The sequence below is a fragment of the Macaca nemestrina genome, chromosome 9 (genome assembly GCF_043159975.1).
Source record: "Macaca nemestrina isolate mMacNem1 chromosome 9, mMacNem.hap1, whole genome shotgun sequence".
NCBI classification, from domain to species: Eukaryota; Metazoa; Chordata; class Mammalia; order Primates; family Cercopithecidae; genus Macaca; species Macaca nemestrina.
In genome coordinates, this window is record NC_092133.1 from 30,048,817 (window position 1) to 30,070,556 (window position 21,740).

At 54.0% G+C, this 21,740-nt stretch overlaps 1 protein-coding gene across 11 annotated transcripts in view; it reads left to right on the forward strand.

The window, feature by feature from the left end:
• Positions 1 to 20,817, forward strand: part of LOC105478319 (SH3 and PX domains 2A) — a 250,954-nt gene extending 230,137 nt beyond the window's left edge. For 7 of the 11 annotated variants that reach the window (XM_011735444.2, XM_011735445.2, XM_011735448.3 and 4 more), the window contains 6 exons: positions 562 to 645; positions 5,797 to 5,914; positions 9,880 to 10,217; positions 11,442 to 11,491; positions 14,939 to 15,058; positions 17,043 to 20,817. In XM_011735444.2, coding sequence (XP_011733746.1) covers positions 562 to 645; positions 5,797 to 5,914; positions 9,880 to 10,217; positions 11,442 to 11,491; positions 14,939 to 15,058; positions 17,043 to 19,016 — 2,684 coding nt within the window. In that variant the 3' untranslated portion in view covers positions 19,017 to 20,817. The remainder of the gene's footprint in view (positions 1 to 561; positions 646 to 5,796; positions 5,915 to 9,879; positions 10,218 to 11,441; positions 11,492 to 14,938; positions 15,059 to 17,042) is intronic. The other 4 variants (XM_011735447.2, XM_071069173.1, XM_071069172.1 and 1 more) reach the window with 1 other exon arrangement.
• Positions 20,818 to 21,740: the final 923 nt, after the last annotated feature.

The following is a 21,740-nucleotide window of genomic DNA, read 5'->3' on the forward strand; positions in this document are numbered from 1 at the left end:
CAAAGTTCCCAGAATGGCAAGAGCTTTCAGCTCCGCAAGGAAGGGATCCAAGTCTCTCTTGGGCACACCGATTCTTCCAAGTGTGGTGCCTGTCCAAGGTAGCACGTTCACAGTCAGTACTCAGTGAGCGAGTGGACATAAGCTCAGATGTTGCAGGACCCCAAACCCTCCTGGGAATCAGCATCGCCCAGCAGTGAGGGACACTGATCTCACCATCCCTGGAGGCTGCAGCTGAGGGGCTGCCTTGCACTGGGCTGGAGCTAGGGACCCTCTTTTGTCTCTAAGGTGCTGGGATTCTAAAGGCTTTAACCCACTCCTAGGCTCAGGGGCGCACACTGGGGAGTTTGGTTGAATTTTTCCCTGTGTGCCAACCATGACCTGTCATAACTGCCCCATCCAACAGGGGCGTGCCTTTGGTTCAGTCCACGTGATGGTGACCTGGAGGTGTGGGCCTCCCCTCCCTGTGCCCCTTCCTCCCGCCCCCATCCCATCTCATCCTCATCTCCATTCTCTCCGCCGGTTGCTGTTGGCCGCATGCTCCATCGCCATCTCCCACACCAGTGTCCAAGAGACGCAAGGCCCATCTGCGGCGCCTGGATCGCCGGTGGACCCTGGGCGGGATGGTCAACAGGCAGCACAGCCGAGGTGACTGCGGGAGCTGGCTTCTCCTCCCTCGCAGCGACCGCCTGTCTCTCGCTAACACTGCTCTTTCTTTCCGGGCTCTGCTCTCTGCCCTGTGGCCTCCTCATTCACCCAGATTCACGGGCCAGGCTTTTTTCTCAGCTACTGCAGCTGGTGTGGGGTGGGCCTGCTTGGGAACTGGGGTGGCACTGGGGGTGGCTCTGGCTTTTGTCAACATCCTGGGTATGAGGGTCATGGAACACAGTTGTGGGTTCCCTGAAAAGGTACAGGGGCTTGAGGAGGGGGACAAGGGGGTCTCGAGTCTTTAAGAAAGGCCACATTGGCCCTGGAAGCTGCAGATTAAAGGAGCTAAGCATGTCTAGCCCTGTTTGGGCCATCCCACTCCCCCATCCTTCATGGCCCCTGTCCTCTGAGAAAAGGCTCCCTCAGCCAAAGTTCTTCTATCAGTTGCTTGGAAACAAAGCAGAAAGAAGGACCGGCTCACATTCACGCTCCTCCCGCCAGCTCCACGGAAACTAGAAAGGGAGCAAAGCCAGACCCAGCCTGGTACCAGGGTGCAGCCCAACAGGCTGTGCTGAGGGTCAGGTCCAGCCAGGAGCAGTAACTGCTGGGCTTCAGGAGGGGCCTGATCCAGGGGAGTCCAGGGAGCCCCCCAGACCTGGCACATGGGCTGATCAGATGTTTGTGGGTTTAGAGCTTTCTCACCCAGGATCTTTCTAGCATCCAGGAACTTGGGAGGTAAGGGAGTGGAACAAACCCCCAGGGCTGGGCCGCTGATCAAACCCCTAAACATCTGCAGACCCCCTGGGCCAGGGCTTGGCCAGCCCCACATGGAGCAGGGTGTGTGTGCTTCTCACAATGACGGCACAGAGAGGGGTATGTCAAAAACATTGGCCTTTCTGGAAGCGGGGACACCCAGTGTCCCCCACCCTCACAGCTTGGTTCTAAATGACCATAAAAGCATGTTTTGGTGTCTGCCCCAGGCCCAAGGCAGCAGGAAGCCTGGACAAGGTGGTTACAGCCTATGGCTGGCTGAGCGTCAGGCACAGAGCACTGGCCATGAGGAGTCCAGCTTGTCCTGAGGGCAGGGCCTGGGCCGGACCCAGTGAGCTGACACAGGGCTGGGGGCCAAGTTGTAGAAACAGCAAGAACAGGCCGGACATAGAGTGAAGGCCATGCTAAAGCTAGGACGTAGCTCAAGCCTTGGCGGCAAAAGAGAGTGGGACGTAGGTCTGGAAATGCGCAGCAGGGATGAAGGTTTGGCTCCAAACACCCTTGCACACTGAGCCCCAAACACGACCATCTCCACAACCCCACAGACATGCACAGCCCTCATGGCCACAGATATGACTGTACACCCTGTCACATCCAGCCTCCCCGATACCCACATATCCACAGTCCCAGGCACACAGCCACTCACAGTACACGTACACAATTCCAGTTATGCAGCCGCGCGTACACCGTGCCATGTGTCTTCTGTTTATACAATCACAAATGCATCATACGCAGTCACAAAACCATCACACACACACATATACACAACATACACACATACGCCACACGTACCTCCACAGCAACACGCACAAGGACACATACAGCTTCATACACGCAACGCCTTGCACCACATATAGCCCGGTCACAGGCATACAGTGATATGTGGAGACACAAATATGCAATGAAATGCCTAATTCTTGGTCACCCATACCTAAGCAAATATAAGCCCCCAGCTCTTGCTCTCTCTCTTTCTCTCTCTTAAATAAGAGACCTAAACAACATAATTTCCCAGCCTCAGCCTGATGGGCTAAGTTAAAGCAGGCAGCCAAGAAAAACTTGCAGAGAGTTGGCTTGGAGACGCTTGCTGCAAACAGCAGAGCTGGTGGGGGAAGCAGGCTGCAGGTTGTGGAGGAGCTAGACAAGAGAAAAGCGGAGCTTCCCCACAGCCTCCGCTCCCCATTCCCTCAGCCAGCCAGGCCCTTGGAACCAAAAGGCCTCTCTCAGTGGGGCTGGGTAAGTCGTGGGGGCAGGAGGGGAGCGGGGAGACTGCTGACAGAGGGGAAAGTGTTGGGGAAGAGGAGGCTTCTGTGGTTTGGAAACTGCAGGGCATCCAGCCCCTGCCTCCAAAACCAAAGCAGGCCGGTCCCCCTCACCCACCCGGCTGACCGCCTGGCTAGCCCTCCCCAGGGCAGGCTGCCACCGTCTCCTGGTGGCGTGGTCAGAGTGCCCACGGCCCCAGTGCTTCCCAGAAGCCCTGAGGATCCCACTGGAGCTCACAGCCTCCCTTCCCTCAACCCCATTTCCAACGGGAAATCTCTTCCCGAGCCCCTGACCACCCTGAATCACACTGCTGCCCGCTGAGGGCCTTCTCTTGTCTGGCAGCCCCAGATGGGGTTTGTGGCCCAAGCAAGTCTCTCTCTCGGGACACCTGTGAGTTGGAAGGCCTGAGACCCACAAGGCCCATGTCCACATGGAAAGTCCATGCCTCTGCCATCTGAGCCAACTGGGTGGAAAGGAGCTGGGAAGACCTGGTCTGCCTGCCTCGCCCTGCCAGGGAAGAGGGCTCTGGGTTCTCATCCCTGCAACCTGGGCAGTGACCGGGGCAGGACGAGCCTCCCATCCAGGAGCTCTCACCAGCAGCACATGAACTCCTGGACATCTGTGGCTGCTGCAGCCCCAGAGTCCCCAAGAACCTTTTTCAGGAGCAGCTCAGCTTTACCAGCCAGCACTGATATCCCTGGTTCTGCTCCCACCCACAAGAGCTCAGGAGAAAGCCTGAGCTTACATGGCCCACGGGATTCTGTCTTCCACGCACCCCAGGAGGCTGTGAAGGCTGGGGTTGGGCCCTGGTGGCCCAGGAGGCTGAGCCCGCGTGATGGTCTAGACCCTGTTCTCTGCCATGAGGCAGAGCAGGGCGCCTCTGATCTTCCCATGAGAAGGGCTGTCATTTTTCCCTGCAAATGCAACCTTGCCTAGGAAAACCTTAATGATGGCTTCCTGCTCGAACCACAGACTTTTAAAAATAGCCCAGCTGAACAAAGGCAAAATGTGGAGCCCAGGCCTCGCCTCATCCTAACCTCAGAATCCTGGATTCCTGAAGCCTGGCGCTGCCCCTCTGGCCGCTGCTGGGCCGGGATTTGCCATGCCTCACTGGAAAATGGAGCAGAACCAGGAGCAGGCAGGAGAGCGGAGAGAGTTGGACTGTGGGGCCCTGAACTTCTCAAAGGGCCGAGTCAGAATCTGGCTGGGCAGGGTTCTCAGGCCGCCTTGGCAGCAGTTCGAAGCATGGCTGGGTTGGAATCTGAAAGCCTCCAGGAGTAAGGCCCTCCCTGAGTCGATGCTGACCAAGTTCTGCAGCAGAGAAGGGCGTGCTGAAAAATCCTGCCGGCTCCCATGGGTCATCACCCTCCTTCTGCTTTTGGGCAGCCGTTTGAATTTGGCTAGTGGCCCATCTGTTCTGTCCTCACAGCCCAGCAGGGCAGCCACAACCACCCCCAAAGGGAGCTGCTATCTCAGCTCAGCACAGGGCTGCAGACAGGACCCCGATAATCCAGGGGAGAGTGGACAGATGGCCCTCCCACAACTGGGGGTTGGGGTGGCAGCTGCCTCCCACCCCCACGGCCACCAGTCCTAGGCAGGCTGCCTGTCAGTGTCCAGCCAAGGAGCCCAGGGGGTGGCTGTCACAGCTGGGAGCCAGGAGGGGTGGGTGTCCCAGAGACCAGAGGCCAGTAGTCTGCGCCAGCATCCTGCTGTTTTGAGCTCACAGCGCTTCCCATCAGCACCCTTGCTCAGCCTTGCCTGGTCGTGATGCAGTCAACAGTCTCTCGCTGTCTGCCAGGCACTGTCTCAGCCCCTAGGGAGCACCCACACTAGAGAGGACAACATTGGCCCAGGGTGACCCTCCGGAAGGGCATGGCCAGACTGCCACTTCCTCCTCCTGTCTGAGCTCCTGTTCCCCCAGAGGAGGAGGTGGGGAGTGTTCCACCCCGAGCAGTCCTCTACGGAGTGTCTCAGCCAGGAGGCAGGGACTCTAGCCAGCCAGCTAGGAGCAGAGCCAGGGAGTACTCAGCTGTGGGGTCTACCTATCAGGGGCTTCCTGGGACAGGGAGAGCTGGACCCCAGCAGGCATGGAAGAAACACCCTCCTGGAAGCCTGATCAAGGACCCAAACGGGAGGCACCCAGGTCTCCTGCCAGGAGAGAGGCTGAGAAAAACCAGGGGAGGCACCGTGGTACCCCATTCTCCCAACACCTGTCCTCCCAAGCCTTCCTGAGAGTCTACAAGGCACTTCTTTCCCAGTGCCTAGGGAAGACCTTGGGCAAGACCCTGAAGTGACATCCTTGAAAATAGAGCAGGCTGCCCTCCAGAGGGGCTGGGCCTCGGCTGTGTGGTTGGCACAGCATGTTCTCCTGCAGAAGCCGGTTGGGCGCACTGGCCCAATAACGGCCCCAGGGGGCTACCTGATTGTGCTGTGCTTGGTGTTTCCATGCTCATTTGGCCGTGAACCCTTGTCTTAACAAAACACATAAAACTGCTCCCATGAGACTTGGGTTCCATGGACTCCTCTTGGGAGATGACATGAGCAGCTGTTAATGGATGAACTGGGTGCTCAGGGAAGGCTTCACCAAGGTGTCCCTAAAGCGTCTGAAGGTCAGACAGAGGAAGGATGCAAGAGGTTGAGCTGGGGGCAGGGATACGAGAGTTCGTCTGGGACACAGATGGAATCGGCACATTTCGAGGGGAGGCAGTATGCCATGGGGCCTCAAGGCATGCAAGGACACCTCATGAGGAGCCAGCTTCTCCTAATCCTGCCCTCGGCCCAGCAAGCTTCTGCAGCCCCGTGGACTTCAAGGTCCCGGCAGCCTGGCTGCCATTATCAGGCTGGGAGAGCCGACTCCCCACTCCCAGGGCCTTGCCTGACAACCTGGGTCCTGGCTGGCTTTGGCACACACTGGGAGCAGCAGTGACCCCTGCTCCCATGGTCTCCCTGCTGCTACCTCTGGGGCCTGGTCCTTCCCTCCCCTGGAGAAGCCAGAGCTGACCTAGTGCACCTTCTTGGCAAGCAGCTGAACAAAGGCCAGGCCAGGGCAGGAGGAGGGGACAGGAAGCAGGACCTGCACCCTGACCTCAAATAATCTTGCTTTCTTGCTCCCACCCCCAGAGGAGAAGTATGTCACCGTGCAGCCTTACACTAGCCAAAGCAAGGACGAGATTGGCTTTGAGAAGGGCGTCACAGTGGAGGTGATCCGGAAGAATCTGGAAGGCTGGTGGTATATCAGGTAGGGAACCCTTACATGTATGAACGAGATGCCTCTCGCCCACCTGGGCCCTGGGCAGAGTGCAAAGTGGCCGCAGCCACCTGATGGCAGGTAGATACTGACAGCTTTGTGCCCCCGGCACAGGGCTGGGCTGCTGCACCTCTGCACAGCTGAACAGCTCAACCAGAGAGTGCTCATCTCGCAAATTTTCTCCTGGGACGCGTAAAGCAGAGCTTGAGTCACAGCCAGCGGGGCACAGAGGCCCCGGCTCAGCTTGCAGGCTGTGGTGCAATCCCTTCCCACGTATCTGCCAAGAGAGTTCAGCACATCTGAATTTGGTTTTGTGTGTCCGGCCTTGGCTGCCTGGCCTGCTCCACAGCTAGGGCTGCCTGGAGCACTGGCGTCCGCAGGCCTTGCTGAAGTCCCAGCAGGCAACCTCTGCTGCCCAGGCTCAGCACTCAGGGAGGTGGGCTGGGAGCGGGGGCGGGCGCGGGCGCAGATGCAGGCCTCTTGCAGCCATGTCCCTGGTGGATGGGGACTGGCTGTCCAATCTGCAGGGCTGGTTGCAAGGGCTGGAGCAGAAGTCAGGCCTCAGCTCAGGCCATCAGAGGCTTCTTCCTTCTCTTGCCCCTTCCTCTCCCAGGCCTAATCACAGTTCTCAGCCTAGAATCCTATTGAATGGTGTGGGTAGGGAAGTGGGGTCTTTCCTGACTTTCTGGAAGCAAACAATCCTGTGGGTTTCACTCACCATTACCTAGCCAAGACCTGCCCTTCCAGGACCCCTGCTCTCAGGAAATGCTCCAGACTCGATCTCGGGAAGTGCTTTTGGTGTCCTTGGAACTGGCTCCACTGTGATGACTTTGCCCACCTTCTCTCTTCTCTGCCAGTTACCCAGCTGACAGGGATAGTCCTATATCCATGGGCTCTGGGGCCCCCAGACCCACTGTGGGCGGGACATGCATTCTAGGTGGTCTCCCACAGAGGGGACAGGATTGTGCAGTGGCACCAATATGCCCCAGGCGATGCGAGTACTCATGGGACAGTTGCTGAGAACATGGCACAACATGATGGCATTAAAGGCTAGTCCATACTGAGGTCACTGGCCATGCGGAGATTGCACCTTAGTCTGACCTGATGGAACACGGCTCCATGGCATGCACCGCACCCCCCACCCCTACCCTGCCCCCACCCCACCCCACCCTGGAGCCCTAGTGCATATCAGTCAGGAGGGCTGATATGTCCCTTTCTGTCCCATTGGGCAGGATGGGACTGTGCATCTGGACGTGTGTTGTCCAAAGCCACTGCCCCTAGACTTTTATGTTCTCTGAGCAATGGAAACTAGAGCCAACCCAATAATCCAGCAGCCATGAGTCTGACATGGGAAAGTCAGGAAACATTCCGGCAGGCTGGTGGCCTAGCTCACTTGCCTGGAGCTTATCTACAAGGCTGCTTTATTATTATGTTTTAGTTTTCTAAAATGACCAACAGAGTCACTCTGAGCTGCTTCTAGTCTGCTCCTGTCCCCATGGCCTAGTCTTACAGCCAGCAGGAGCTCAGACAGAGAAAACCCAGCTGAAAAGATTCCACCTTAAAAAGGCTGCCAGACACCCCCTTAAATATGCCATTTCCCAACATTCCAGGCTCTACGTTGATCCTCATTTCCTGTCTTTCTTCTCCCCCCACCCCTACACACACACACACACACACACACACACACACTTGCACTCTCTCCATCATGCCCTTTCCAGCTTGCTTCCCGCTGGAGTCATTTCATTCTCCAGAGCTGGAAAGCAGATGTGAGCAGAGCTGGACCCAGACACACACAGCCACTCCTGATTCCCTCGCATTTCTCCTCCTGGAATCTAATTTTACCCATATAGCACTGAAGGAACACAAATAGGAGCACTCGGGGCCCTAAGCAGGCCTGACCTTCACCTCCATGAGCCCCCTCTCGCCATAGCTCTACAGTGTCGATGTAGAAAAACTGTCAGTGAGGGCCAATGGGCTCATCTTTGTCTTTTCTCTGAGATGCAAGAGCACCAGGCTCTGGGCCAGATGCTGCTAAGCGCTCACTGTGTGACCCCCTTGCTTTTCTGAGCCGTAGTTGTTGGCTCACATGAAGATTAGGTATTTTTACTCATTGCTGCCATCCACTCTTAAAATTCTGTGCTTCTGTTTGCACCCATTGCATCAGGGAGCCAAGACAGGCCCCTGACTCCCACCCATGTGTTAACTCACATCTGCCTCCCAATCCCTGGGGAGGCGAGCTGGGCTCAGCCTGCCTGCATGTTTCTGTGACATGAACATAAGAAGCCACCTCCTACCTGAGCTTTCTCGCAAAACTTCAGCTTTCATATTCCTTTTCTCCCACCTAAAGAGTGCCCAAGAACAAGGTCAGATCAGGAAGACGGGGCGGGGGGAGTTTCAGACATCTGGTGTGGAGGAGCCATTCCAAAGAGCCAGATGTATCCCAGAGAGCAGACGGGGACATTGCAACCCAGACTTGGGGGCACTGGTCAGCGACTACTGGACCAGGAAGTGAAGTCCCCATGGGTTTGGGTGAAAACTCAACACCACGAGGAAAAAAGGAAAAGCTTGTTTTCAGAAGTCATCGAATCACCAGAAATTAAGTCAGCCCTATCATTTGCCTTTTGCCTTTGTTTATGAGCTTTTGGTTTTGTTTCCTTTTGTTTTGTTTTTGTTTTGCTTTGGTTTTAGTTTTATCTAGTCATGTGCTTTTGTCTTTTCACTTACGGTTTCTGCTTTTGGAGCCCCACGTAGACTTTCTCAACCCCCAACATTATGTCAATCTTATATTTTTTTATTCTGCTATATGGTATAAAGCCAGTGTCTGTCTTACTTATTTTTCCTAACTGGGTCATCAGTTTTCCCCAAATCACTTATTACATTTTTGGAGATAGAGTCTCACTCCATCTCCCAGAGTGGAGTGCAGTGGCATGATCATAGCTCACTGTAGCTTCAAACTCCTGGGCTCAAGCAATCCTCCCACCTTAGCCTCCTGAGTACCTGGAAATACAGGTATGCGCCATCACACCCAGTTAATTTAAAAAAAAAAATTTTTTTTGGTAGAGATGAGGTCTCGCTATGTAGCCCAGGCTGGCCTTAAGCAGTCCTCCTGCCTCAGCTTCCCAAAGTGCTGTAATTACAGGTGTGAGCCGCCTCGCCTAGCCCCAAATCACTTATTGAACAATGCATCCTTGTTCCACTACAGTAAGTTTAGCCTGGTTTGTGAACTTGGTCTGTGACAGTCTATAGAGGATCCACCTACTCTCCCTGCAGTGGCATCACAGCTTTCCCATTCAGTCATCTGGCATGGAGGAGCCATTCCAACTAAGATGTTGGAGACATCTTAGGTGATCTCAACGTGTCTGTCCTTCTGGGTACACTTTTAGCAGCGACTCTATCCCTGCATCTTGCAGAAGAGACATAAACTGAGCTCCAGGGAAGGGACTTGTGCAAGGTACCATACACTAGAACTCAGACTGCCTGACTCTCACCTTCTAGAGTCAATTCCCTCTCTAATACCTCCCCTTCCTACAGGCCATTTAACTCTACTTACCACATCCCCACCTTCTCATTTCTTATCTTTCCAATTATCCTCAACTGACTGGGAAGTAGCAGGCCATTATGAAATCCTCCTTTGGGCAACCCAAAAGTTGATAAATCTGATCCCAAGCTCCCACATTTGCCTGACTCTGCAGAGAGTGAGAGCCCACCCCAAGAGGGATCAGGCAAAGAAAAAGGAGCATGGTGGGTGGGGGCGGGGGGGGCAATGGGAATTGGTGTTCTGGGTGTCTTTTCCACCTACCCTCGGTGTCATTTCTCTCCAGAGTAGTGGGATTGCCAAGCCTTGCAGAACATGGTAGGGAAGGCTCCACTGGGCAAGGCCAGATGGATCCTAGGGCCTGGAAGTGGCGTGTGAGGTCAGAGTGCTCTAACAATAGCACATCTGCTCCTCCCCACAGATACCTGGGCAAAGAGGGCTGGGCGCCAGCATCCTACCTGAAGAAGGCCAAGGATGACCTCCCAACCCGGAAGAAGAACCTAGCCGGCCCAGTGGAGATCATCGGGAACATCATGGAGATCAGCAACCTACTGAACAAGAAGGCGTCTGGGGACAAAGAAACTCCACCAGCTGAAGGCGAGGGCCACGAGGCCCCCATCACCAAGAAGGAGATCAGCCTGCCCATCCTCTGCAATGCCTCCAATGGCAGCGCCGTGGGCGTTCCTGACAGGACTGTCTCCAGGCTGGCCCAGGGCTCTCCAGCTGTGGCCAGGATTGCCCCTCAGCGGGCCCAGATCAGTAAGAACTTCGCTGACCTCTAGGTCCTCACTGCAAAGCTCCTTAGAGAATGGGCATGGGTGCATGAAAGCCAGGGGGGTGCATAGGACCCCCATGGCGTTTTCCTCCTGGGCTACAGACTGGCCTTTGACCCTCACTCTGTCAACTTGTGTCATGCTAATCACAGGAGTGGAGAAGACAGAGGAGTATGATGACTCAACTGCTCCCAGGTGCTCCACGGAAGCTAGATCACATGAGGATGTAGGTGGTAGCGTTCCCTCCTTCTCTAGTGGAGAGCCAGCAATGGTCACTCTGCAGATACATGCGTTCCAAGAGCAAGAAATGCTTTTTTTTCCTTATGGTAAAGGCTTTATAAATCAAGATAGATGATGTGTAGTTGACTTTTTTAAAAAATCAGAAAAACACATTTCCCTGGGCTATTGAATGTGGGTGCTATATGCAGGGCTGCCCTACAGAGCGACAGTCTGTAGAGAAACGTCTTTCTGGGCCTTAGCAGCTCCTTTCCTGTGACTTTCCACTGGTTACTGGAAACCTAAAAGACCTAGGAGCTAAGGCTTTACCACTCTGCACAGGCAGTTTCAACAGGGCATTATTCAAGAATCACCTTCATTTCTACAGGAGACTCTGGGCAGTCTGGCACCCTCCATCTCTGGCCCAACAATGCCTTTTGTTGAGGCTTAAATCTTCTGTGTTACAGGAGCCTAGCTTTTGTTTGTGTCCAGCCATTCTTAAAATCTGGAGGAAAGCTATTTCTTTAGTTTAGCCCCACTGGGTTAAGTTAGCTCTCGTGCCTGAAATATTTTAGGGAACAGCTGGGAAACAGTTATTGGGCACCTCCTCTTGCCTGGCATTGTGCTAGCTTCTATGGATTTAATAGTAAGCAAAAAATAGACATGGTCTCTGCTTCTAACTTTGAAAATCTGATAAATCTATACACCCGTTACCCTGAAAAATGCCCATATAGCTGCACATTTTGAAAAGTGCACATAATTTTAGAGGGTTCATAGATCCCCTGGAAGCACAGCCAAGATAAAGGTCTATAGTTTCCCCTTGAAGAAGCCCAACTACAGTGCCCACAGTGACTTAGAGCGTCAAGCCTTCATGAAGGCTGAGCAAAAGCATGAACTTGAAGGATCAGGAGTTAGTTTCACCTAGGGAAGGCAGGTATGGGCACTGTTGCCCATCGTCTGACTGGGATTTCTGAAGCCATGTCTCTTCCTTTAGGCTCCCCGAACCTACGGACAAGACCTCCACCACGCAGAGAATCCAGCCTGGTATGCGTACTGAATTTCTTCTCCCTTTTCTGTGGATGCACTTATAGCCGCTCGATCAATTGGCTATCTTGCTGCAGAGCCTTTTGATCCAGGGGTTTTCCAGGGCCCTGCTGGGGCTTCTAGTTTTGTGGGGCTGGGGGCAGGGAGGGAAGCCTGCAGATCCCAGTCTTCCTGGGGGCCTGGCTGGACAGTTTATAATCGGAAACACACTGCACTCCAAAGCTAAATAAATCCATCCCAGCCACTGCATTGGCAGACATAAACATTTAGACTGCCCGGCAAAAGTGTCCAGCCAGGGCATTGCCAGGGGCTGGAAATGGGGCTGCTGTCCATACTAGCCTGGAAGCCTTTCAGCTTTCCTTGGTCAGGAATGCCCAGTGGAGGTGGTGGATGACAGAGTCTGGGAGGGCAGAGGGCAGATCAGTGAACGTCTTCCAGGGAGGAGTGTGAGTTGCAAGGACTGGCTCATGCCCTAGCTTCAAGAGGTTAACACTGCCAGGGTCCCTGGCTCATGTGGGTGGGGTTTCCTGGTGTCCAGACCCTCGGGCAGGCAGATAGGCATCAGGGGCCAGGGCTTGGGGTGCCTGCGATGCTGGTGGCAGGCCAAGAGCCCTGGAACAAAGAACTGTTAGTAGGCGCAGTGGGATGTAGTGGAAAGAGTGGGTCTTCAAGTGCCAGGCATGGATTCGGATTCCACTTCTGACACTTAGAGGCAGAGAGACTGCAGGTAAGCCACTTGCCGTCTACAAGCTTCAGTGCCCTTATTTATCAGATGGGATAGTACTAGCCATCTCTTAGGGCTGTTGCAAGGATGAAATGAGATGATGTATGTGGCGGGCTAGCACACGGGTTTCCATTTCCTATGTCAGCTCTTGCCGGCTTGGTAGTACTACCTGGTGCACTGGGTTAAGGAGGATTCTGAAGTCACATTTGGGCTCAGCACCAAGAGTTCCTGTGGTCAGTGATATCAGCCCTGGCTAGGGGGGATGGCACCAGTCTATGGAAGAGTGGGCCCTCCATAAAAATATGGTTTTTAAAGATTTCATCCCTGGAGATGAGACCTTCCTTGCCCTGGCCGTGGACCCCAGTAGAGTTTCTCTTTTTCCTCCTGAGTTCTCAGAGGAAACCCAGACACTGAATTCTCCCTCCCGACCATCTCTTCTAGCCACGGCTAATTATTTTCAGGCAGACTTGATTTTGGCAAGAATGGGGTAATTCCTTCCACACTTACCAAATGCGGGGATTGCTGAGGCAGGACTGCTGTTTCCAGTTAGGCCCAGCTGCATCCCACCTGGCCAGAGATGTGTTCTGGGCTGAGCCTGGGCTATGTCTGCTCACATGCACGGCTGCACAGCCAGGCCCTGGGGCCGTGAAAGGTGGCAGATTCTCACTCAATCCCTCAAAACCAGCTTCCTCCCACACCTCACTCACTCTGACCCAGCTCAGTTTCAACTGGTGGGGTTAGGACATGCAGAGCCTTGAAGGATGAGGAAGGCTGGGAAGAAGAGGAGAAGTTCAGAAGGAGGGCTGAGCTCCAGCTTCTATTTATTGAGCTCTCCCTATGCCCCTCTTTGGGCCCAAAGTGATGTATGTTATTTCAGGGATCCTCTTCAGGATGCTGGCATTAGTTCCATTTTACAGATGAGAGAACTGAAGTTCAGAGAGATCAAGGGCTTTGCCCAGGGCCACACAGCTGGTAAATTGCTGTGATTGGAGTCCAGCCCCAAGGTTGAGGTCTTTCCAGGTCTTCCTGCTACACCAAGCTTCTTCCCGTCCCGTCATCCCTCCCACCTTTTTTTCTCAATTGCTTTATTTGAATCCCTTTGCATGAGGGAGGACATAAATAGCGGTGTACAAAGTATATTTTAGCAGAGTAGAGAGAAGACCATTGAAGCAAAAGTGTACAATCCACAAGGGCAAGGGGTTGTCCATTCAGTTTCCTAGTGAGTGCTCGGTGCCTTAGACCAGTGTCTGGCACCCAGTAGACGCACAACAAACAGTTGTTAAATGAATGGGGGAGGCTCACAAACCATGGGCCAAGGCCAGCTTCTAAATGTCCTTGAATGTCATGCTTAGATGCTGCTGTGCCAGTGTCTGAAAAGCATTGAGGATCTCCAGTGAGTTCTACCCTGCCCACAGAATATTGCGAGTTTTATTGAGTGCTTACCTGCCTATCTGGCCTTGTCATGATGACCAGCTAAAGACTTTGCTCACCCAACCGCACTGCCTCCTTACACACCCCCCCAGACTAGAGACCAGTTGTGCTCCATTGCCTTGCCTGTGCTGCCAGAAGTCCCACCTGCAGTCCTTGCCCCTAGACTCCAGAACAGTGGCTTTCCTTCCTCTCCCACTGGGCAGTGTGCAAGAGCTTTGTTAGAATGATTTCTCTGCTTTGTTTTTTTTTTTTTTTTTTTTCTGAGACAGTGTCTCACTCTGTCACTCAGGCTGGAGTGCAGTGGTCTGTTCATAGCTCACTGCAGCCTCGAACTCCTGGGCTCACCCTGTCTTCCCGCCTCAGCCTCCCCAAGTAGCTGCGACCACAGGTGCATAACACCATGTCCACCTAATTTGTGTGTGTGTGTGTGTGTGTGTGTGTGTGTGTGGTAGAAATGGGGTCTCACTGTTTGCCCAGGCTGATCTCAAACTCCTGGCCTCAAGCAATGCTCCCACCTGGGCTTCCCAAAGCACTATGATTACAGGAGATTTCTTGCTTTTTAGTTCTCATTTTGAGATTCAGCTATTGAGGCATCTGAAAACTTGACCTCCAGAGAAGTAAGATTAGAAATTACTGTATTAATAATGAGCATTTTGTGCTGGGCACAGTGGCTTATGCCTGTAATCCTCAAGGAGGATTGCTTGAGCCCAGGAGTTTGAGAGCAGCCTAAGCAATATTGCAAAACCCTGTCTCTACTTCTTTTTTTTTCTTTTCTTTTCTTTTTTTATCAAATTCTTCCAGATCCTGAGAGAGCCTATCTCTACCAAAAAAAAGAAAAAAAATTAAAATTAACCAGGTGTGGTGGTGTGCGCCTGTAGTCCCAGCTACTGGGGAGGCTGAGGTGGGAGGATCACTTGAGCCCAGGAGACGCAGGCTGCAGTGAGCTCTGATTACTCCACTGCACTCTAGCCTGGGTCCCAAAGCAAGACACCTGTCTCAGAGTAATAATGATGATGATGACAATAACAATAGTAGTAATAGTAATGTGAGCATTTTGATAGCTCAGACAAGTCTCCCATGAATCCTGAGTATTATTAGAAAGCCTCATCAGAGCAGTCCCCTGGCGATATATACCCTGAGACTCCGGTGATAGATACGTACTCAGGCCAGCTGCTGTCCAGCTGGTGTAAACAGCCATCCGCACCCCCTGGGACTGAGTGGCGACCAACCCTTGGCCATGTTACTCTTCTGATTTGGGCGGGTTTTGCCCACTGTGTGTTCCTTAACCTTAGGGGTTCCAACTGCCAAAGCCACCAGAGCCCCCTTCTGTTGAGGTGGAGTACTACACCATTGCTGAATTCCAGTCGTGCATTTCTGATGGCATCAGCTTTCGAGGTGGACAGAAGGCAGAGGTAAGCCTCAGGCCATGAGGCTGAGGGTTTTACTCATCATGGTGGAAGACCTACTGCATTTCCCATTTTAGGCCTTGCTAGTAAGATTCCTGAAGGGCAGGCAGGAAAGGTACAGAAACGAGCCCCACAAAGATGAGCATCTGCCTGGCGCTGGCCAGTGCCACGGCCTGGACTAGATCCCAGCTCTCACGCTCCACCCTGAGCTCATAGGGCTTGTCTCACAGCAACATTTCCCAGACCATGTGCAGGAGCTTGTGACAGGGGGCCTTGAAACAAAGGGCTTCTGTGGTCAAATGAGCTTGCAGGACGGTGGATTAAACAAAATCCAACCCATTTGTTGTTTTAAATGTTCCCAGAGCCTAGGATACAAGAATGTCACTGGGAGTGTCATCTACAAGGGGTCTAGAATAGGCAGCATTGCCCATCCCACAAGCTTTCTCTCCCAGGACCGCCTCGGGGCCAGTATCCTGCAGTACCCACCATTAGGAAGTGTTGTTAGGAGGATGTGGACCAGGCAGGTAGACTGAGATACTGGGGACCTGGGCTCTGGCCAAGTCCACACCACATGACCCTTGGCCTTTGATGCAGTCACTTCTCCCATCTGCCACCCCCAACTTTAAGCATTTCTCTCTGCAAAATGGGGTGATAGATCCTGGGACGCTCCCCGCAGCCTGTCTTCCAGCATTCATGCCACTCTGTTTTGTGGCTGGGGCTTAGCATGGCATTCCCAGCAGCAGAGAAGAGCTGTAACTCAGTCAGTTCTCTGAGTGGCTTTGTGTAGTAATTGAGTTAACTCCATCTAATACAAGTGAACCTGTCAGATTCATTGCGCAGTCTCTGCCTCTAAAGCGGTGACATTTCCAGTGTGAATGTTTTAAATCACATGCCTGGAACTTGGAACTAAATTTTCAAGAAAAATCATTCTCAGTGCTGAGATTTCCAGGAGTCTGTAAAGAGCACAATGTGGCAGAACTGTCAGGCTCAAGAGCCCCCTGTGCTTGAACTGTAAGTGCAGGGCTGGGGCACGGTGAAGGACAGAATGTAGGACCCAAAGAAGGAGAAAATCTTTCTCTTTTGGTGGGGGATGCAGAGAACTGGTCTCTTCTTACCTTTGCATTCTCCACCTTTCCCTCCGTCCTTGGCCCTCTTCCCAAGTTGCCAGTGTTTTCACACTACTCCTTCCCCACCCCAGGACCTTTTCCTCCAGGAGCGTCCCACAATCCCCAATTATGTGCCCTTTATGTTCCCCAGTCCAAATGGACCCCAGCACAACCAGCAGCCACACTTTTGGCCATTGGTTGATCTCCAAAGTTAAGGAAGAAGCTCCTTAAACCAGTTTATACTAACATGGAAATGACTGAAAGCCCCCTGCCCTTCCTACAGGAAACCATTCAACCCAAAGAAATCTCTTCAGCTAGTGGGATTTCAGTGGGATTCCAGTAAAATAGCCACAGGGGATGGACCCTGGGGAGAGGCTCTGCAGACAGGCTCTGGCCTCAGGCCTGTACCTCCCAGGTCACTTCATCTGCATCTTCCCATTCTCTTCTGACCCTAGAGACCCTTTCAAGGACCTCCAAGGGAGGACCTAGCAACATCGAGGGTATGAGGAGGGAAGGGGCAGCGAAGGGCAGTGTTTTCTTCATACGTGTCCTTAGTGTACTGGCAGGGTAGGGACTGAGAAGAGTGCAGTTTATGGGGAGGAGGAGTGGGCCAGCTCAACCGGGCTGTTAACACAGACGTGGAGGACCAGGGAGGGAACTTGGCAAGCGGGAACCCACCAATCATGAGATGACAGAGACCTAGGTTTGAATTCTGGTGCATTATTTACTATGTTGGGTCTTGGGCCACTTACTCAGTGGCTCGGTTTATTATCTGTATAATGGAGATAATTTATCCCAGAGCCAAAGTATGTTACTCCTACCTTGGGATGTCATAGGGTCCCAGATGCTCCCAAATCACTGGCTTGTCTGCACTCATCCCCCAGGTCATTGATAAGAACTCAGGCGGCTGGTGGTACGTGCAGATCGGTGAGAAGGAGGGCTGGGCCCCCGCATCATACATCGATAAGCGCAAGAAGCCCAACCTGAGCCGCCGCACAAGCACGCTGACCCGGCCCAAGGTGCCCCCGCCAGCGCCCCCCAGCAAGCCCAAGGAGGCTGAGGAGGGCCCTACGGGGGCCAGTGAGAGCCAGGACTCCCCACGGAAGCTCAAGTATGAGGAACCTGAGTATGACATCCCTGCATTCGGCTTTGACTCAGAGCCCGAGCTGAGCGAGGAGCCCGTGGAGGACAGAGCCTCAGGGGAGAGGCGGCCTGCCCAGCCCCACCGGCCCTCGCCGGCCTCTTCTCTGCAGCGGGCCCGCTTCAAGGTGGGTGAGTCTTCTGAGGACGTGGCCCTGGAAGAGGAGACCATCTATGAGAATGAGGGCTTCCGGCCATATGCAGAGGACACCCTGTCAGCCAGAGGCTCCTCTGGGGACAGTGACTCCCCAGGCAGCTCCTCGCTGTCCCTGGCCAGGAAAAACTCCCCCAAATCAGGCTCCCCCAAGTCATCATCACTCCTAAAGCTCAAGGCAGAGAAGAATGCCCAGGCAGAACTGGGGAAGAACCACTCCTCAGCCTCCTTTTCCTCATCCATCACCATCAACACCACTTGCTGCTCCTCCTCTTCCTCCTCCTCCTCTTCCTTGTCCAAAACCAGTGGCGACCTGAAGCCCCGCTCTGCTTCGGACGCAGGCATCCGCGGCACTCCCAAGGTCAGGGCAAAGAAGGATGCTGATGCGAATGCTGGGCTGACCTCCTGTGCCCGGGCCAAGCCATCGGTCCGGCCCAAGCCGTTCCTGAACCGAGCAGAGTCACAGAGCCAAGAGAAGATGGACATCAGCACTTTACGGCGCCAGCTGAGACCCACGGGCCAGCTCCGCGGAGGGCTCAAGGGCTCCAAGAGTGAGGATTCAGAGCTACCCCCGCAGACGGCCTCCGAGGCTCCCGGTGAGGGGTCTAGGCGAGGCTCATCTGACCTCATCACCCTCCCAGCCACCACTCCCCCGTGTCCCACCAAGAAGGAATGGGAAGGGCCAGCCACCTCGTACATGACATGCAGTGCCTACCAGAAGGTCCAGGACTCAGAGATCAGCTTCCCCGCGGGCGTGGAGGTGCAGGTGCTAGAGAAGCAGGAGAGCGGGTGGTGGTACGTGAGGTTTGGGGAGCTGGAGGGCTGGGCTCCTTCCCACTATTTGGTGCTGGATGAGAACGAGCAACCTGACCCCTCTGGCAAAGAGCCGGACGCAGTGCCCGCCAAGGGCAGGCAGAACGAAGGCAAGTCGGACAGCCTGGAGAAGATCGAGAGGCGCGTCCAAGCGCTGAACACCGTCAACCAGAGCAAGAAGGCCACGCCCCCCATCCCCTCCAAACCTCCCGGGGGCTTCGGCAAGACCTCAGGCACTCCAGCAGTGAAGATGAGGAATGGGGTGCGGCAGGTGGCGGTCAGGCCCCAGTCGGTGTTTGTGTCCCCACCACCCAAGGACAACAACCTCTCCTGTGCCCTGCGGAGGAATGAGTCACTCACGGCCACCGATGGCCTCCGAGGCGTCCGACGGAACTCCTCCTTTAGCACTGCTCGCTCCGCTGCTGCCGAGGCCAAGGGCCGCCTGGCCGAACGGGCCGCCAGCCAGGGTTCAGACTCACCCCTGCTGCCCGCCCAGCGCAACGGCATCCCCGTGTCCCCCGTGCGCCCCAAGCCCATTGAGAAGTCTCAGTTCATCCACAATAACCTCAAAGACGTGTATGTCTCTATCGCGGACTACGAGGGGGATGAGGAGACAGCAGGCTTCCAGGAGGGAGTGTCCATGGAGGTTCTGGAGAGGAACCCTAATGGCTGGTGGTACTGCCAGATCCTGGATGGTGTGAAGCCCTTCAAAGGCTGGGTGCCTTCCAACTACCTTGAGAAAAAGAACTAGCAGAGGGCCTGGGTTCTTGCAGCCTCAGTGTGCCTCTCTGGCCGCCCACTGGATGAGCGGTGAGACGAACAAAAGGGAAAGGAAAAAACGGGAGGGGTGGGGGGTGGACAACATTCAACCCTACAGAATGGGTGACCTCAAAGATGCCCCCCGTCCAAGCCATCCCACAGCTGGAAAGTAGAGGATGGGGGTGCCCACACTGAGTAAGTAAGGGAATGGACCAGGGAGTCCCAGGCCTGGGACCCAGGGCCAAGAAAGCTGAGATCCCCTGTGCACCATGGGGACTTCACCAATGGATTACATGCCATTTGGGACAGGCCATGTGGGAGACCCCAGTTGTGCCTTTGCTACAGATCTGGAAAAGACGTGGTCATGGGGGCCTCCAGTGTCTTGCCCCTGCTTGGCCCAGTTTTGGTTGCTGGCATCGTGCCACTCCAGGTAGCCCTGCTATTGTCCTAAGCTGTATTTGTGAACTGTGCTGGTTTCCCAGGCATTGCCACTGCATACCACAGGTGGGTACATTAGAAGCCACCACTGGCTTTGGGGCTTGGGGGTGTCTTGTGAGCTCAAGCCTGCTCCTGGGCCAGGCCACTGTCACTGTTAGTTGAAGAAAAAGCAGTTCCCAGGTGCCAGCAAGGACCATCTTCCATAGCTGTCACTGTCTTGGCCTTGAGAAGAGAGCCCGCTCTCTGCGGGGCACCCTATGGAGGACACAGTACCAGAGTTTACAGAGGGTGGGCGAAGCCACCGGTCTCTTCATAATCTGCACAGACTATTTTGGGTATTTCCGGGCGGGCAGTTCCTTTGCATGTTTCGGGAGAGGTTTGTTGATTTGGGGCTTATATGTCAGGCCTTTGGTTTGCGTCTTATTTTAGGGGTTGTTTGGGGGCCTGGGTGGTCGGCCTCACACGGGAAGGGGATGGGTAGTGGATGGGGTTTTTGTTGTATCTTGTGGGCGGGTGATTTTGCTTTTGTTTTTGTTTCACATTCTTCCCCCTCCACAAGCCAAAGTTGTTTCATTTGGTTTCCACTGTGTGGACTGTGCTGGAGCTTGGCGCCTGCCAGAAAAATTGGGGGCTAGGCAAGCCCCAGGTTGCAGACATGATGAAGCAGAGAAACTGTTCTTCTGGTTCCTGCACAACCTCAGAGGGGCAAAAACCCTCCCCAGGAAGGAGGAGGGTGTTCAGGAGTCAGACTTTTGGAGAGAAGGCAGCTCCCAGTCTGCTGGGTGACCGCCATTCTGCATGTGTTCCCCAGCTGGGCAGGGCTGGAAGCCTTACGTATGAAGCGTGGAGAAGCAGCCATTGCCCCCACTATGGGCAGAGGGGACCCGGCTGGCCCCTTGGGTCAGACTGGAGCCAGCACCGCCAGCCACCCCCTCTGGCCTGCTGGCAATGCCACAGGTGCCCAAGAACATGGAGGATCCCTGTGCCAGGAGCCAACCTGGTCTTCCCGAGGGGCAGTGCCCCAGTGAAGACAGAAGTAAGAGAATAAAGTTCCCTGCAGGTCCTCTGTCACCTTTGGGTTGTGTTTTTCAATTGTTGACATTTCAGAGGGGACCCTCCAGAAGCCTAGCCGGCTTCCCCCAAGGACTCCCCCTTCGCTGGGAGTGGATTTCCACACGTGCCTTTGATTTTGGACAGATCGGGCCTCACAGCCACCGATTCAGCTGCCAGGGTCCCTGGACTGGGGGTTCGTGTTTTCTATAGAGGAGGAAAGGCCCTCCCTCACCCTACTCCCCACCCAGGCAGGGCAGCATGGGACCCAGCGTCTCAGTGCCTTCAAAACCCACCCCCACCCCTACCCTACCACACCCCATCCCAGAGGCCTTGCCTGGGCAACCCCGAGCCCCTGTCCTTCGCCATACACTGATACCTGGCAGCTAGAGCAAATGGCTCGTGTTCTTTGTTGAAGGCCTGTGGTGAGACTGTTTTGTTTCCTTTTGTTTTGTGAGTTTGTTTAAAATTGAAATTAGTTATTTTCTTCTGCTGGACAGTATTAAATAGAGCAGGATGTTGAGTTAATCTGCTAGATTGCAGTACTAATGGTAGTGTTTAGTGTCTTCATATTAATATTATTTGTACTTATTTGAACAATAATGATAAAGAAGTGGTTCATTATTTTTTAATTAATGCACTTTAAATAAGGTAGAATGGAAAAAACCCAGAGAGCAAAGTGCATTACTTAAAGATGCAGTATATACTTTTCTCATTTTTAAACAGCACATATTTATTAAGAGAAAAAAAGTAATTTATGACTATTTAAAATAAAATTTAAAAGTAGAGTGACTGTCAGGTAAAGAACCTTCAATGTAGCTATCTTCCAGGGGGAGGGCCCTGCAGCCTCGCTCCTCAGATGTCTGCACTGAGCCAGTTCAGTCACTAGTGCGCCAGCCAGGCCAGGAGGGAGTGCAGAGCGTGTCTGCCGAGCACAGAGCATCTCAGTTGGACTGGACCACAGTGCTCCCCAAAGCCTGCCTTTCCTGCCCTTCCCCACCACTGCCCCCCACATCCTCCCAGCTCCCCCAAGGACCTCCTCTCCTTGATCCCCAGTGCTGTAAGTGATAGTCATTAAAATTCAGAACTGAGAGAGACCTCAGAGGTCACTCTATCCCATCCCTTCCTGTTACTGCGGCCCAAGGACAAGAAATGACTTTTCCAAAATCCCACAGCTAGTTAATGGCAGATCTCCCCACTACATTAATTCCGTGCTCCTCTTCACCGC